This window comes from Akanthomyces muscarius, chromosome 1, assembly GCF_028009165.1.
Source record: "Akanthomyces muscarius strain Ve6 chromosome 1, whole genome shotgun sequence".
NCBI classification, from domain to species: domain Eukaryota; kingdom Fungi; phylum Ascomycota; class Sordariomycetes; order Hypocreales; family Cordycipitaceae; genus Akanthomyces; species Akanthomyces muscarius.
In genome coordinates, this window is record NC_079241.1 from 4,479,408 (window position 1) to 4,493,081 (window position 13,674).

General features: G+C 54.9%; 2 protein-coding genes across 3 annotated transcripts; both read right to left on the minus strand.

Moving 5' to 3' along the window:
* Positions 1-2,042: 2,042 nt before the first annotated feature.
* Positions 2,043-2,849, minus strand: LMH87_006522 (uncharacterized protein; the record flags this gene model as incomplete). Its single annotated transcript, XM_056204424.1, has 4 exons — positions 2,043-2,159; positions 2,210-2,257; positions 2,489-2,610; positions 2,840-2,849. The coding sequence occupies 4 exons, from the start codon at positions 2,847-2,849 to the stop codon at positions 2,043-2,045; spliced, it is 297 nt and encodes a 98-aa protein (XP_056059782.1).
* An 8,108-nt stretch (positions 2,850-10,957) lies between these two features.
* On the minus strand, positions 10,958-13,372 carry LMH87_006523 (uncharacterized protein; the record flags this gene model as incomplete). 2 transcript variants are annotated; one of them, XM_056204425.1, is made up of 3 exons in its annotated part: positions 10,958-11,253; positions 11,355-13,035; positions 13,148-13,372. In XM_056204425.1, the coding sequence occupies 3 exons, from the start codon at positions 13,370-13,372 to the stop codon at positions 10,958-10,960; spliced, it is 2,202 nt and encodes a 733-aa protein (XP_056059783.1). The 2 variants fall into 2 exon arrangements, with proteins under 2 accessions (XP_056059783.1, XP_056059784.1); XM_056204426.1 differs by having other exon boundaries at positions 11,325-13,035.
* Positions 13,373-13,674: the final 302 nt, after the last annotated feature.

The window sequence follows — 13,674 nt, forward strand, 5'->3', positions numbered from 1 at the left end:
CAGAGCAGACTGTGCCATAAGTAGACGAGTGGGAGCTGCTCGGGATTGGTAGCATGGATGAGAAAGAAGTCTGCCTTTCTATGGAGGTCGCGGCCGCCAGTATAGGTCTGAGCAGGCCCAGTGGAGTATGGGTAAGGCAGAAGAGAGGCAGAAGCAGGAGTGATTGAAAGAAAGGTTCACGAGGGACGGAAAGAGAGGCCCGGCGGCGGTCTTTTGTATGTATAAGCCGCGACATTCTGCCTATTAGTATCGAGGCAAGAATGGGGGCCCGGTGTCCCTGGCCCCAGGCGACTTGCAGTACCCTTGCGCGTAGAGACCAGGGTCTCCAAGTACTCAAAAAAGTCCATGGTACCTCGGGGGGTGTCCCAGCGAGGAGAGGCGTACGCCACAGGCCGAGGACGAGGAAGAGGAGGGGTGGGTGTAGGCGTAGCCGTGGGAGAAGACCGCCAGGCGACGGAAAGCAGTGCGACTCGTCCGTCTTGCACCAAGGACCTGCAAGCTTCCACGATGGGGCGCGCCGGAGTGACTGACCATGGCACTGCTATCGTGCCGTGCGGGCGATGGGCTAGCGCAGAGACGACAGGACTGACGACTGACGATGGACATGGACATGGACCTGGAGGGGCGTGAGGGGCGTGAGGGGCGAGGTGCGAGGAGCAACCAGAGAAGGCTGGCTGTTGTGCATGAGCATCAGCGAGCAGAGATGCTGCAATAGCCGCTGAGCAACGGACTCGTACCCACCGCGGACGAGACACCCCCAAGGCTGTCTAGCTCTACAGGCTACTGGTACTTGGCAACGAGGTCAACCGGGGCCATGAGCTAATAACTCCAAGATGAGGAACAAGGGGGGGGTTGCGTTAGGACGACTGTCGGGCTAGTCGACCTGCACTTTGTACCAGTGTTATTATTAGGCCGTTTTTGCTGTCTTTCAGGCTTGTAGAGTCGCATTCCGGTGGAGAAGCTACCTCACTCAGGCTTCCTCGCTTTTACTCTCATTTGGGAGGGGGGTTCTTGTTGGTGGATGCTGCTGGCGCATCAGGCTCGCAGTCAAGCACTGTCGAACGCTAACTACCCCAGAGACAGACAGGAAGAGCCTTAGGAAAAGACTGGCACGATCTCTTTTGTCGAACCGACTGAACAAGTGTGGGCTTGAGTCAGACGCAACACGCGCCGAAAATCGCAAATCGATATACAAGGCCAACTTGACGGAAAGTCCTCCGGCTTGGGGCTAAACGGGGGGGTGCATGGTCCACAGCAAGCACGCAAGCGAAGTGCGTTTTCGGTTCGCGACAGACGGCTGCCACTGTTTCTCGACCAGATGCGCATTGCAACGAAATGGTAAAGATTTGTAGCGGATGTATTCCCCCTCTCGTCTGCTTTTTCGGTAAAAAGCACAGCTTCAGAGCGACAAGTGTCTCGCTCTGTCTCGTCATCGAGCGGCTAGTGAGTTGGCAGTGGCCGACAAGCGCATTTCACGGGCGCTACGAGGCGGGCTCTTACTGGCTTCCAGCACCCTGCCCCCCTGCGCTGTCTTTACACAACTTAGCTGATAATGGAAGGTGAACGCGTTAGAGAGCCGATTTTGCAAAAGACTGCTTCCGACGAAGGAACTGGACGAGGCCCGCCGTAGACCATTCCCGCAACGGCATGCCTTGAGACCGAGTGCGGATGGATCAGTTCTCTGATCCGTTCTGCTTTGGTCCAGTATAGCGTCTGCCTCGGGCATTGGCACTTCCGCTAGTTTTCGTAGCTCTTCAGGGGGAAAGAACTGTTGGCCACGCTGTTTGTAGTTCTATTTTGAGCTTGGGAACAAAAGAAGATGAATGGGCTGAGCAGAAGGGGCTGGTGCCGGCACACCGCTGTATTCGTCTCGTTGATCAATCGTTGCGGAGCAGCCTTCGGAGCAGGGCTGCAGGGTGGCCGAAGCATCTGCAACGCCGAAACCAGGAGCTGCACATGAAAACTAGTACAATTCTTCGTGCTTTCGAAGATATCGGATGACAGAGAAACAGTAATTTGTCTGATCTGATGGTGTTATTGTACTAGAGGGGGCATTGGTAGCTCTGGTGGCGCCGACGTGGCAGGCGTTTGTCGACGTTGCATGCATCAACAGAGACAAAAATAGTTCCCCAATGGACAGACAAGGCCTGATTTTTTCTCTGCAGAATTAGATACAACCTGATCTCGCGTCATCTACAAATTAGCTTACCAGAGAAAGACAGCCGACAGTCCCTTTGTTGGCGTGTAAACGCAGGACCTGTGATGAGCGGGCCTAGCGAGCAAGCCGAGGGTTGGCGACGAACGGTCGCCTCTGGGCAGCAGAGCGTAATCAACGTGGGCTGGGATCGAGAAAAACGGCCTAGACGATGGGCGATGGTCGATGGCGATTCCGTGGCGGCGGAAGCGTCTGGACCAGTTGGATGCGGGTGGGCAGAGGACGAGCCCTGGTGGACAACGGGGCCTGCCTTGCCTGCCTTTGCTTACCTACATTGGCCTGTGCCAGTCCTGCCACCTGCGTAACTGTGGGCGTGGTTGCGTAGGTAGCGCTGTCGCAAGACAGCCAGGCGCCCTTTGCACCTGCCTCATCGGCCCATTTTAGTGGCTCCAGGCCTGGATCATCAGGGACTTTCAGGGGGGCAGTGCCCTGTAGCAGCCCAGTGGGCCACTGAACTGAGCGCTGAAGGCGCGTATGTCGGGGCAGTTGGCCCGCCCACAAGGTCACCAGGCGGTAAGCTCACATGCCGATATACTCGGATATCTGAGCAGCAGTATCATACAACAAACCAAAAGGCGGCTGTAGACGGTTGATAAAGACGGAATGGCCACCACACTGTACTACCCAGGAGCATGCGCGGGCTGGTCGTACCGACTCTTGACTGCTGCTTGATTGGTAGTGGTGTGGGAAGTCTCTCCAGACCCCTTGGGGCGCAGCAGCAATCCCTGGGCGCTGCCCGCTCAGAAGACCTCGCGCAAAATGCCACCAGCGCCGTGTGTTTCTGCTCATTGCCAATGACAGCATTCCTCCTTCGCTGTACCCGTTTACATTGGGTCCAGGGCGACTCATCCTCTTGCATTTCTCCGATTAACACGGGGTGCTGCACGCACACCGCAGCTCCAACTCAGCCGTTGCTCTCACCGCGGCTTGCTTGCGATAACCGCTTCCGCCATCTTCTCACCAGGCCCTTGTTAGCCCAAGCTCGTTGCAACATGACCAAGGCATATGCGCGCTTTTCTGCTTCTGCTCTAGCCGCCCGCCCTTCAACATGAGGGTGGCTTTGTCGCATCTTTGCCTGTCCCGGCGACGCTTACGACGTGCTATCCCACCTTCTTACTCTGGGCCCGGCCAATGGCACGCAGCCTGTTCCGTTTTGATATTCACTTGTACTACGCGCTAGGTGAAGATGGGTGTGTCACCTGGCCTCGCCGGAGCGGCCCAACCAAGCAATCAACACCCACACCTAAAGTAGGGCTTGGGTGTCTCGACCTGTCTTCTGTAAGCAAACAGCGCTCTCGCCTCTACGAGCACAGGGTTGTGGGAGAAAATGGTCAACATGGGGTCTAGTAAATCCAAGTCTCCGTTTGCGCTATCACTTACTCAATTCAGGCCGTCCGCTGTCGTTGCTTTGGCGAATTATGTCGCAGTAATGCATCAGCAGCCTCATCTGCCCCCTCAAAGGATTGCAGTCGGGGGCGGAATCTGCATTGCTGCTGAACTCTCTTGCCTCAGATCAAAACCCAAAGCCTCACCGCCGCCCAGATCGATCTTGCCCCCGTTAGCTCCTACTATCGAGCCTAAAAACTCGCAATCGCCCCCCTCACAGCCTCCCGTTGTATTCTAGCCATGGCAGAGTCAGGCTATCTGGATCCATCCATCCCTAAGTAGCAATGTCCGAGCTTACCTACGCCTTGCTTGAGGAAATTGGCCTCTTCCCTGGTGGCTCACGACCAATTACCACCTCAGACTGGGCTTACAGAGCCCTGTAAACGACAGATAAAAACGTGGGCATGTGTGAACCAGTCTGCAGCCTCCACGCGACACTAGCCCGAGTCCCGTGGCAGCAGATGCGGGATTTGCTGCGAGCCATAAGGCTTCTGCAACCTAGTTGTAGCTGAAAGCTTGGATGTGCCATCTTTATCCAAGGACGGCGATTGGCCGGCGACGCAAGGAACCATCGCCGGTACTTTTGTCTGTTACCCCAACCGTCGTAGTCTTTATGCGACAACGTTGGAAATCCCACTGCACTGCTACACAAGAAGCCTTCTCGCGCATCTCTGACCGGTAGGCTTTGACAGGAAGAGTCTGACATAAAGTAATGCTCTCATCTTTCCGGAGCTACATCAAACTGAGCACGACACCCACGTATGGGACCATGGCTTTAGCCACTGTATCGATCTTGAGTCAACTCCGGGGGGTTATAGTACCTGCTGCAGTGCCAGCTTCGAGTCAAAGACCTACCACAGGACGTCAATCAGCGGGATAGATGCGGGAAAAAAAGGCGATGCGATGGGTGGACGCGCTCGGCCGAAGCGTGAGCCATACACACGCCGCCACCCTCCCTAGGCCCCTGCCCGCCAGTGCCCCGAGAAGGCTTCGGTGCATCTAGATGCGCTCCAAAGTTTCCTCGGCCTCCCAAGCCAAGGACAAAGAACGAGGAAGAGGGGGGAGTAGCCACAGGACACTACTGGCGAACTTTCGCGTAGCCGACCACTGACAAGGCAGGATGGGACTCCACCGCGCTAATTTAGGGTACCAGATTGCCGGGACGCGCTAGCAGGGATGAAAGAGGGGCAAATGTGACACACGCCCCTCCAGGTCACACGCTCCACACTGGTTGACTGCTCTTTGCATTTCCTCCGCTCCGTCCCCTCTTCTTCTTCCCCGGCCCTGTACCAGTAGTGTCTTTCCCCCTCCAAGCCGCTGGCCTGCTTGCCTGTTGCCTGTGTCGCCCACACGCTCTCTCTTTCGCTCTGCCTTGCCCTTGTCGGCCCTTTGCTCAGTGCGCCCTTCCCTCCCCGCTCCTCCTCTCCTCCTCCTGGTCTGTCTGTATGTGCTCTCCCACACCTCGCCCTGCCAACTCCGATACTTCCAACTACCCTGCTAGAGACTGGAGCTCAGCTCCTGTGCCAATGAAGAGCTCGTGTTAGAGGCTCTTCCAGAGTCCAACTGGATACAAAGCATGTACGTTGTACGCGCGCGTTTACACTCTTGTCTTCATTCGCTTTGACTGTCAATCATCGTCACAAATTGTGTCTCTTCCTCAGATTCTGCTCTTCTGTCGTCCCACTGCACCGTGATGCACGCCAGCGCAGACGCTATGTCTGTTAGCTGCGGCGTGGCTTTTTTTTGCCCAGGGCTGTACGTAACCCGCCCGCCTGACAAGCGAGCCGAGAGAAATACAGATGAGAAAAGCCATACGCAATTATCCGGCATCCTTTACGGGTTATTGTATGGCATTTTACTTTCTGCAGTCAGCCTATTCAGCGCAGATCGGACGTGCTTTCCACGATGGCTTACTGCAATCTGGGCCCCCTCCCGTTTCTGGCCCCCTCAGCATCACGCCTTCGATCCAGCGCCACGGACAAGTCTTCTTGAGCATTGCTCCATTGCTCCAGGCTCCTAGTAGAAGCCTTCTGCGACTTCACGAGTTTAGTATGGATCACAGTATCCTTCGCCACGAATTCTGTCGTGCAGAAGCAGTCTACGACCTGTGCGGTGGACAGGCTGCTCACCTTGTGCTGCCGGGGCTGCGTAGAAGTTGTCATCAATTTCCCGAAATCTCATTCTCGTAGTACTCTCCTTGTATAGGCATCATCAACCTTTATCGGAAGCGGTCTAATCTGAACTGCGCAGCGGCCTCGTGGAGTCCGGCGGCCGTGTCCGCCAACACTGGTGAGCTTCGCCCAGACAGTAGGCGACAAAATTCTCGGAAGTTATCCTCCTGCGGACACTCTTCTTGTCATTTGACTATGACCGCTCGTCTCTCACCGATTATTTTGTTGGCCCTGGCGGTCGATTTACATTGAGCCTTTCCCATTTTTAAGCGCCCAGCTCACGGCGTATTCGCGGCGCCGCAAACCTGGACCAAGAAAGGTAATGTTGCACCACGCCCCTCCCTTGTACACTGTAGCCGCCCAGGCCAGAGAACACTGCATATGTGAACAATGCTTTTTCTCCCCTTCTCCTCGTTTACCGGAGCGAGAAAAGCGAGCTTGGCCCAACAACTATGGCGCTACCACCGGCTCCCGCGCTCTTACCTCGTCAGAGTAGCATTGCAGAGTACATGTACATGTTGCTCGTCGATTGAAAGCGATTCAAAAGCCTAGGCAGTTGGCAGAGCACCTCTATTCTGTACTTGTCGTTGCTAGCGTGGCCGCCGAGCTCTTCCCGGTATCCACGGGCAGCCTGGTTGCTCCGTTGGCCAGTGTCTGTGGCGCTCTGCGAGGGACCCAGAGCTGTCCCAGGTGTGGGACAAGATCCGCCCTCAAAGTCTTTCGAGGAGAGGGAAAAGGTTTGCTAGCCTCGATGGTTGGCCTTCTGATCCGTGGCGTGGGCTCGTGCCGTGGCCCCCCTCCTGTCCAGCGTAGCCGCCCACACCGGGTGATCACTGCTAGCAGAGACATTCGGATCGCGTCCCCCAGCCTTGGGGGCTCTTGATGGCCGCTGTGCGCCACGGAATCTCATTATTGTCGTGGGCAAGGTGTGCGGGTGTGCCTTTCTGGAGACATGTTTCTCAACTGCCAGTGCGGTCCGAGGGGTGCTTTTGACGCCGCTGTTACTCGAGTCGACAGCTACGACGCACGGCTTGTCAGAGAAGGCGTCTCCGCCATAACGCTCTCCTTGCTCTCATACAAGGTTTCCAGTAATTTCAAGCACCTTGCGCCACCGTGTGAGGAGGGTGAACAAAGGTGCGTCTCCCCGCTCTTGCCATAGCCATGAGGCACTCCGTGGACTCCTTATCCGTTTTAGGTTAACAACGGACAGAATGCCAAATTAGGACTATTTACCGTTGTGATCCTTCTGTGATTCAATTTCCATGAGAGCAAATCGCCTCCGGCTCGTACTCGTAGTCACTTTCGTAGTTCACTTTATAGTGCGAAGTACGTGGCTGCCTCTACCTACTGTAGAGACACTGTCATCTACTGTGGGCGCGATACTACCTTTTTCTTACCCCCTTCGTAGACAAAATGAATTTCGCTCTACTAGGACAAATAAGACCATCGGGGCAGTATTACGGGTACTTGGCGGGGGGGGTTCGGGCGTGTTTGTGGCGAATCGCCGGATGGTGTCAACACTTCCACGACACAGGAGGGGCGCCAGCCATCGTGTGGCACTGGCAGTCCTGACCCATGCCTCTCCAGTGTTCTTTACCATCGGTAGCTAAAGCTCGTAGCAGCTGCCATGGATCTCAAGCACACCGGAAGACATGCGACCCATCCCCTGTCGGGATTCCACGACGACGCGTCCGAGGCCGCAACTCGCCGCCAACAGCCCCAAACGCATCGATGTCCAAGTTCTACAAGACGCTACAGGTGCTACCATCTTGTATCACTGTGGCTGTCACTTATCAAGGCCCTCCATCACCAGCATAACTACCGGCACGATCTTGCCACGAGCTTTCTCGCTCCCCTTTAGCGACTCGCATGCCCCCAATTGCCGGTGCAGCCACCCAGAAACGGGCGCAATGGCCCATCAAGGGAGGGGGCGCTTTTTTCTCAAAGATTCTATGAGCGAATTAGGCACCACCATGGGCTTTAGCTTCCTTACGCCCCCTGCGGCCTCACTCCCCGTGATGATGAAGGGCGGCTCAGTGTTGGTTGCACAATGGAAAAGCCACAAACCTCCACAGAACGATGCACACGCCCCCTCCTGGCGGTCCCAAAGTTCCTTCACGAGGTCGCGGACGAAACGGAACGATGACGGTCTGCCTTTTTCGTACGGGAGGTGCGTTGGCCACACCCATTGGGCAAAAGAGCTCTCCGTACTCTGTCGGGGCCTCGCCACCGGTGACGGTTAGTCTGCGGGTTGGCAGCTGCTACATCCAGCATGGAGAAAGGTCTAGTCTGTGCTGCCCAAAATAGATGCTCTGTTCTTTGGCTGCTACATGGTCCCTGCTCAGCTTGCGGCCATCGTGGCAGGCCGGGCAGAAAGCCAGTGTGGATATCGTGACAGCTGGGTGCTTCGGGGTTCGTCGCGTGTCTAATGACCCAGGTGAAGTAGAAATGAAGAACTCTTTAATTTGAAGAAATCTATATGTATATCGAAATCTGAAACCGGCGAGGTTGAGTACAAGGCAGACGTCTCTGTCAATCCCGTATGCGGCCGTCTTACGAGACCGGCCACTGGCCCACGATGCGACCGAATGCGCCGTGATGCTTGAGCCGGCAAACTAAATAATTCATTTCTGGCAAAGATGCGTTCATGTCACATTACTGATTGCAAGGCAGATTTTTGCGTTTGTTTTCTCTGTACACAAAGTCTGAGAGGGCGCAACTGACTCTCCAGCCAAAGCGAGCGCCAGCGCTCTCTGTACGTTTCACAGCGTCGCAGAAAAGGCCTATTGCAGCTCGTAAGCCCGAAAATCTCCATGCAGATGTGTCTTTTCCCCTTTGGAAGCGCAATGTCTCTTTTTCTTATATCGGCAGCAATGCTTCAAGCACAAGAGCACAAGGCAGTCACGCAGCGCACAAAGTCAGCACTTGATGCGGTCTATCCAATTGCACTACCTGGTTCTCGTCTACGAAGCCTTGCGCAACCTCTCATTTTCCGTTGCACGACAGGCTTCAGCCCAAGGAGGCTGCCCAGCCAGGCAAGCCGACAGTCGGCAAGTTCGCTCCGCCCTCCCCGTCTAAATAAGGCGGCCGTGCGACCGACTGACAAGAAATTGGCAAATGCAATAGACCAGAGCCCAGAGTCACGTACAACTACCAGTACACTTGCACTGCCAGCCTGGCATGCATTTCCGTGTAACTTAGTTGAACTGCCACCGCCGTCTTCCTTCGATTTCCGTTCACCCCCCTCCCCCGGGGGGGCCAGCGTCCTTGCAAGGCAAAACTAGGCACAATGACATGACTGCTGGTATGTGCGTTGATCCCGGCCCAAGGACATGCACCTCGCCTCCGCCATCAGAGTTACCAAGGAAGTATCTTTGGTGTTTCGGCATTTCCCTTTTTTCGCTGGTGTAATCCTGTGACCGTCTTCCTCTGCGGGCGACCGTCCAAAGCGGATCCAAGGGTTCTTTGCTCGTCGGCAGGCTGCGTTACCCAAAAACTCGGATATTTTCTTTGAGGTCGGAAGGCAGCGGACAATAAGACTGATGGCAGGCGATGATTCTTTTCAATAGAAAAGCGGTATATCCTAATCGTCGGGATTGGCGATGCGTTGTTCTCGCGCCTTCCCGTCAGTCAAGTGGCTCTGTGCGACCTGCCACTTCGGCCAGATGCTTGGCCACCGCCCAGGCCTTGACTATGGCCTGCCTTTTCTTTGTTCTACGGGTAGATACATTCGCGTGCAATATATATTAGCGCGTTCAAAGTAGAATAATTACCATGCTATGTACATTTAGTTATATGTAGCGTCCCGAGGCGCCAGGAGCATCGAGGATAGGTGGCCCGTGTATCTATAGCATCCCCAGCACATTGATAGTTCTTCCATTTCTTTCCGTATTCCATCTCATCGCACAATGTCTCGTACTAAGCATGGAAGTTTGTGTCCCCATCACATCTTTCGATTATGCACTTACCCTTTTGGCGGTGTGGCTGGCGTGTTGTTCCCGAACGTGCTCTGTACAACACCAGTCTCTGCTTTGTCAGTCTCGAGTCCCAGCTGCTGTCGCGCGATACCGCGGACTTCAAAGCAGCTTTGCACAACGTTTCACAACGTTGCACGACATTTGACACAAAATCTGCACGTTTGGGGGGGCGTGTGCTTTACCCAAAGCCCTCGCTCCTTTGTGGTTGAGAGATGTAGAGGATACAGAGCGACCAGGATTCTTGCATGTATATTACACAGTCAACGGTGCAGATGTAACCTCTTTACGTTTTCTATTGCATGGAAATTGGATAGTGATAGGCTGCCTGTAGTTTCGAAACCGCCTTGTTTGAAAGCAAGGCTTTGTGTGACGCCGCTCGCCGTCGGCCTACCGGTCAGTGATGGCACATTCACATGCACAAATATTGTCTTCACCTACTTCAGGGGTCGCTTTCCGGTTTAAAGAAGAACCAATACAATTCATTGCTAACCGAAACAAATATGTCTACATAAGAAGAAGAGTACCACAAAGCATCTTGGGCAAAAAGAACAACCAGAGCAGTTGAGAAAGGCACAGATAAAATGATAAACCCATGGAAAGAAGTGACATCCAAGGCAGAAAGTGGCACAAGATAGTCCGCGTCACCTTGGACACCGCTCAATGACGCAGCTTTGCAGTGCCCTGCAGGACACGGCAAGCACAAAAGTAGGTGTGAGTGAGAAAGTAATTGGGTATAACAAAATCAATACGGCCAGGCTGAGAATAGCGGCATGACCAAGATCAAACCAGCCTAACTGCTAAACTCACAGAGCCGCTCTCAAGCAGTCACCGTGTGACTCATCACCACGACAAAATCAACTTGTCAAGGAGCAACTCGTCCTTTATCCAGTACCATCATCCTTTCTTTCATATGGTGTACTTTGAAACAGACCGTCGTGGGCGTGCGAGTTGCCTAATTAGAGTATATATCATGTCGTTGATCATGATCGAGTAAACAATATTTGCGAGACCGTGAAACCTTGACAAGAAAGAAGCGCAAACAGAACAGTACCCCGAAGCAATCATAAAAGAGCAAGTTGAAAAAGCAAACCCCGAGACCCAGGCAAAAAAAGAAAGAAGAATGACAAGAGGAGGAAGATACAGCAAAGACCAATCTTGGCGCCTCATCCGCCAGGGGTCTTGGAACGGCGTCTCTTGTTCTGTGCAGTCTAAGCACTTTCAAGAGGAGGCACATAGGAATAGTTGAAATCCAGGAGGCCGTCCAGCATCCAGTGCTGAGGATCGAAGAAGTCGAAATTGCCGTCGCCGTACCCGCCAATCATTGGGTTTGAAGTAATGGGCGTCGCTGCGGATAGACCCGTCGCGCCCGGCGTCAAAGCAGCAGTCGTGGTGAGCATATTATTAGGGGTAGGGGTGGGAATGGTCATGAGCGTGCTATCGAGCTGAGAGGATGCGGCTGAAGATTCATTGGCGGAATCTGGGTTGGTTGGGTTCTTCATGGCGGCTGCAGTAGATCATTGGTTAGCTGATTGGACATCGTCGCGATAAAGCATGGATTAGGGGCTGGTGACTCGCCTAGCTGAGCCTGGAGCCCTGAAAACTTACCACCCTCCAAGGAACCGCGCCCTTGTGCTTGGTATTCTTCACGCCATCTCCAAACGGAGTCAAACACAAGACTCATGCTGTGACGGCAACGGACCTTGAGCTGCAAAGTATCGTCCATCTGAATCGGAGTCTCGTCCTCGCGGTTGAAGGCAGGGTTGCTGCCGTCCAAGCGCGCACCGTTCCACATTTGAACCATCAATTCCGCCAAACGCCATTGGAGGTCATTGTTGACGACGCTGGTTTGTCGAATGGCTCGAATAGACAGGTGGAATAGGTTGCGACCACGCGCAAAGTCAATCGTCTTGGCGAAAAATGATCGCATGAGCTTGAGAACTGTAAACGCAGCAGCAACCAGCATCTGTTGAATGAAGTTGGTGGCGTAGAGAAGAAACGTGCCCTTGAAGTTATCGCGGGGCGACGTGACCTTGTCGGCTTCCAGAAGCTCGTCAAGAAAATTGGTAGTTGCGCGCCAGAGACCAACAAGGTCATCCATGTAGCCTGGGGTCTTGCTCGAGTCAAAGAAACCAGCCAGACGCATATGCAGTCCGGCTGCTCGCAGGTGAAGGCCGACAATGGGGCCTAGGTTTTGAGACATGACGGACGCATGCAGCTCTGCGTAATCCCGGCGATAGACGCGCATTAACATGGCGCGATGCTCGTCACCCGCGACTCCCCTGGGGTCACTGGCATTACTATACATTTCCTTGGATACTTTGTCGCAGAAACGTTCAATCTGCAGACGGGCTTCGAGTTCGGGGGTCAAGCGAAAGGCGGCGTCATCTCCGGGGCGCAATGCCAAAGTCCAGTCATATAAAGTCGAGGCGGGCTGGCCATAGCCTGTTCCGACATTTTGGGCGACAATGTTGCAAACGGCCCAGGTTGTGACACGATCTGACAGCTGTTCTCTGTTAAGCTCGACTGACGTTCGTGAAAAGTCTTGAATGTTGTTCGGGCGGTGCAGACCGATACCAGTAGCCGTCTTCATCATGACTCCGCACAGAATGTGGGTGGGATCGGAGGCTGTGGTGCTGGTGGGCAGAGGCCATGCGCAGAGCAGACACATTGCCTTGACGACGTAGTAATTGCTTGGGACCTCACCAATGGTGGTCCACAGAAATCTGGTCAAAGGGTCGGACAATTTCTTGATCAGACCTGGCGACCCTTCGGGATCAAATCGGCGCGCGGCGACAGCAACAATAGACCAGAACAAGAGCGGGTGCTGTTGAAAGTACTGGTCCGGGGGCTGGCCAGGGTTCAAAAATGGGAGGAAGGGATGGTAGAAGGCGAAGAACTCGTTAAAGAGGTGTGTGACATGCTCGTCAGTCAAGCGAACGGTCTCGAGCTCGTGAGAGTAGTGCGGCATGCCGTATGGCCCTCCGCCACGCTTAAGATGGAGGAGGGAGTTGACAGCCTCGTCGGAGATGAGAGAGGGTTGGCGGGTATGATTGTAGTTGGGGGTGGTGGTAGCAGGCGAGGCCACTTCGTCGCCGTCATCCATCGAGTATCCTTGGGCTTGCGCGCGGTTGAGGTTTCGTCGGAGGCGGTCAATTTCCTTTTCCATCTCGGCGTGCTTGGAGCGCTTGCCTACGCGCTTGAAGTTGGTCTCGATCTTGCACTCGAGCTTGAGGCGAATGCAGCGAGAGCATGGCTGCCAAGGATCCTGTATGACGTTGCAGCGGAGCTATATGCAATTGGCGCAGGTTAGCAAACATGGGTGACGATTGGTGCGCAAGCAGTGGTGCTGTTGGTGGTGGCGGGCGGCCACTGGGAAGACAGAAGGAAGGCTGACTCACCTTTTGCTGGCGGCACTCGTTGCAAGCCCGCTTGACGCCGGGCTGGCGCTTCTTGTCATTGTCGCCGTGGTCATCCTCGTTGCCGCTGCCGGGGCTGCTCTCGAGGTGCGAAGGGCCGCCGGTGCTTCTCTTTCGCTTGTGTGCGCCGTTGCCGTGGCGGGAGCTGGCCGGGCTTGTCGGGCTCTGGGCGGCGGATCCCCCGCGGGCGACAGAGGATCCGTCCATGCGGCGCCGAGAGGGTATGGGGAAGTGATGGTAGGGCAATCAGAGCAGCGAAGAAAGCTGCGTTTTCGGGTCGCACTGGTCGGGAGATATAACTGTTGGTGGTGAAGAGGAGGAGCGTGGGCCGAATGCGGAGGGGAAGGAGGCGGTGATGGTGGTTTGGAGGATGACAAGGCGTCGTTGACGGGCGGCCAGAAGAGCGGCGGTCCGCAGACAAGGTCCGATTAGTTTTGGCCGTGGCTTGGCTGGCTGGCTGGCTGGCTGGCTTGGCTGGCCTCGCTGGTTCACTTTCACTGGCACGACTG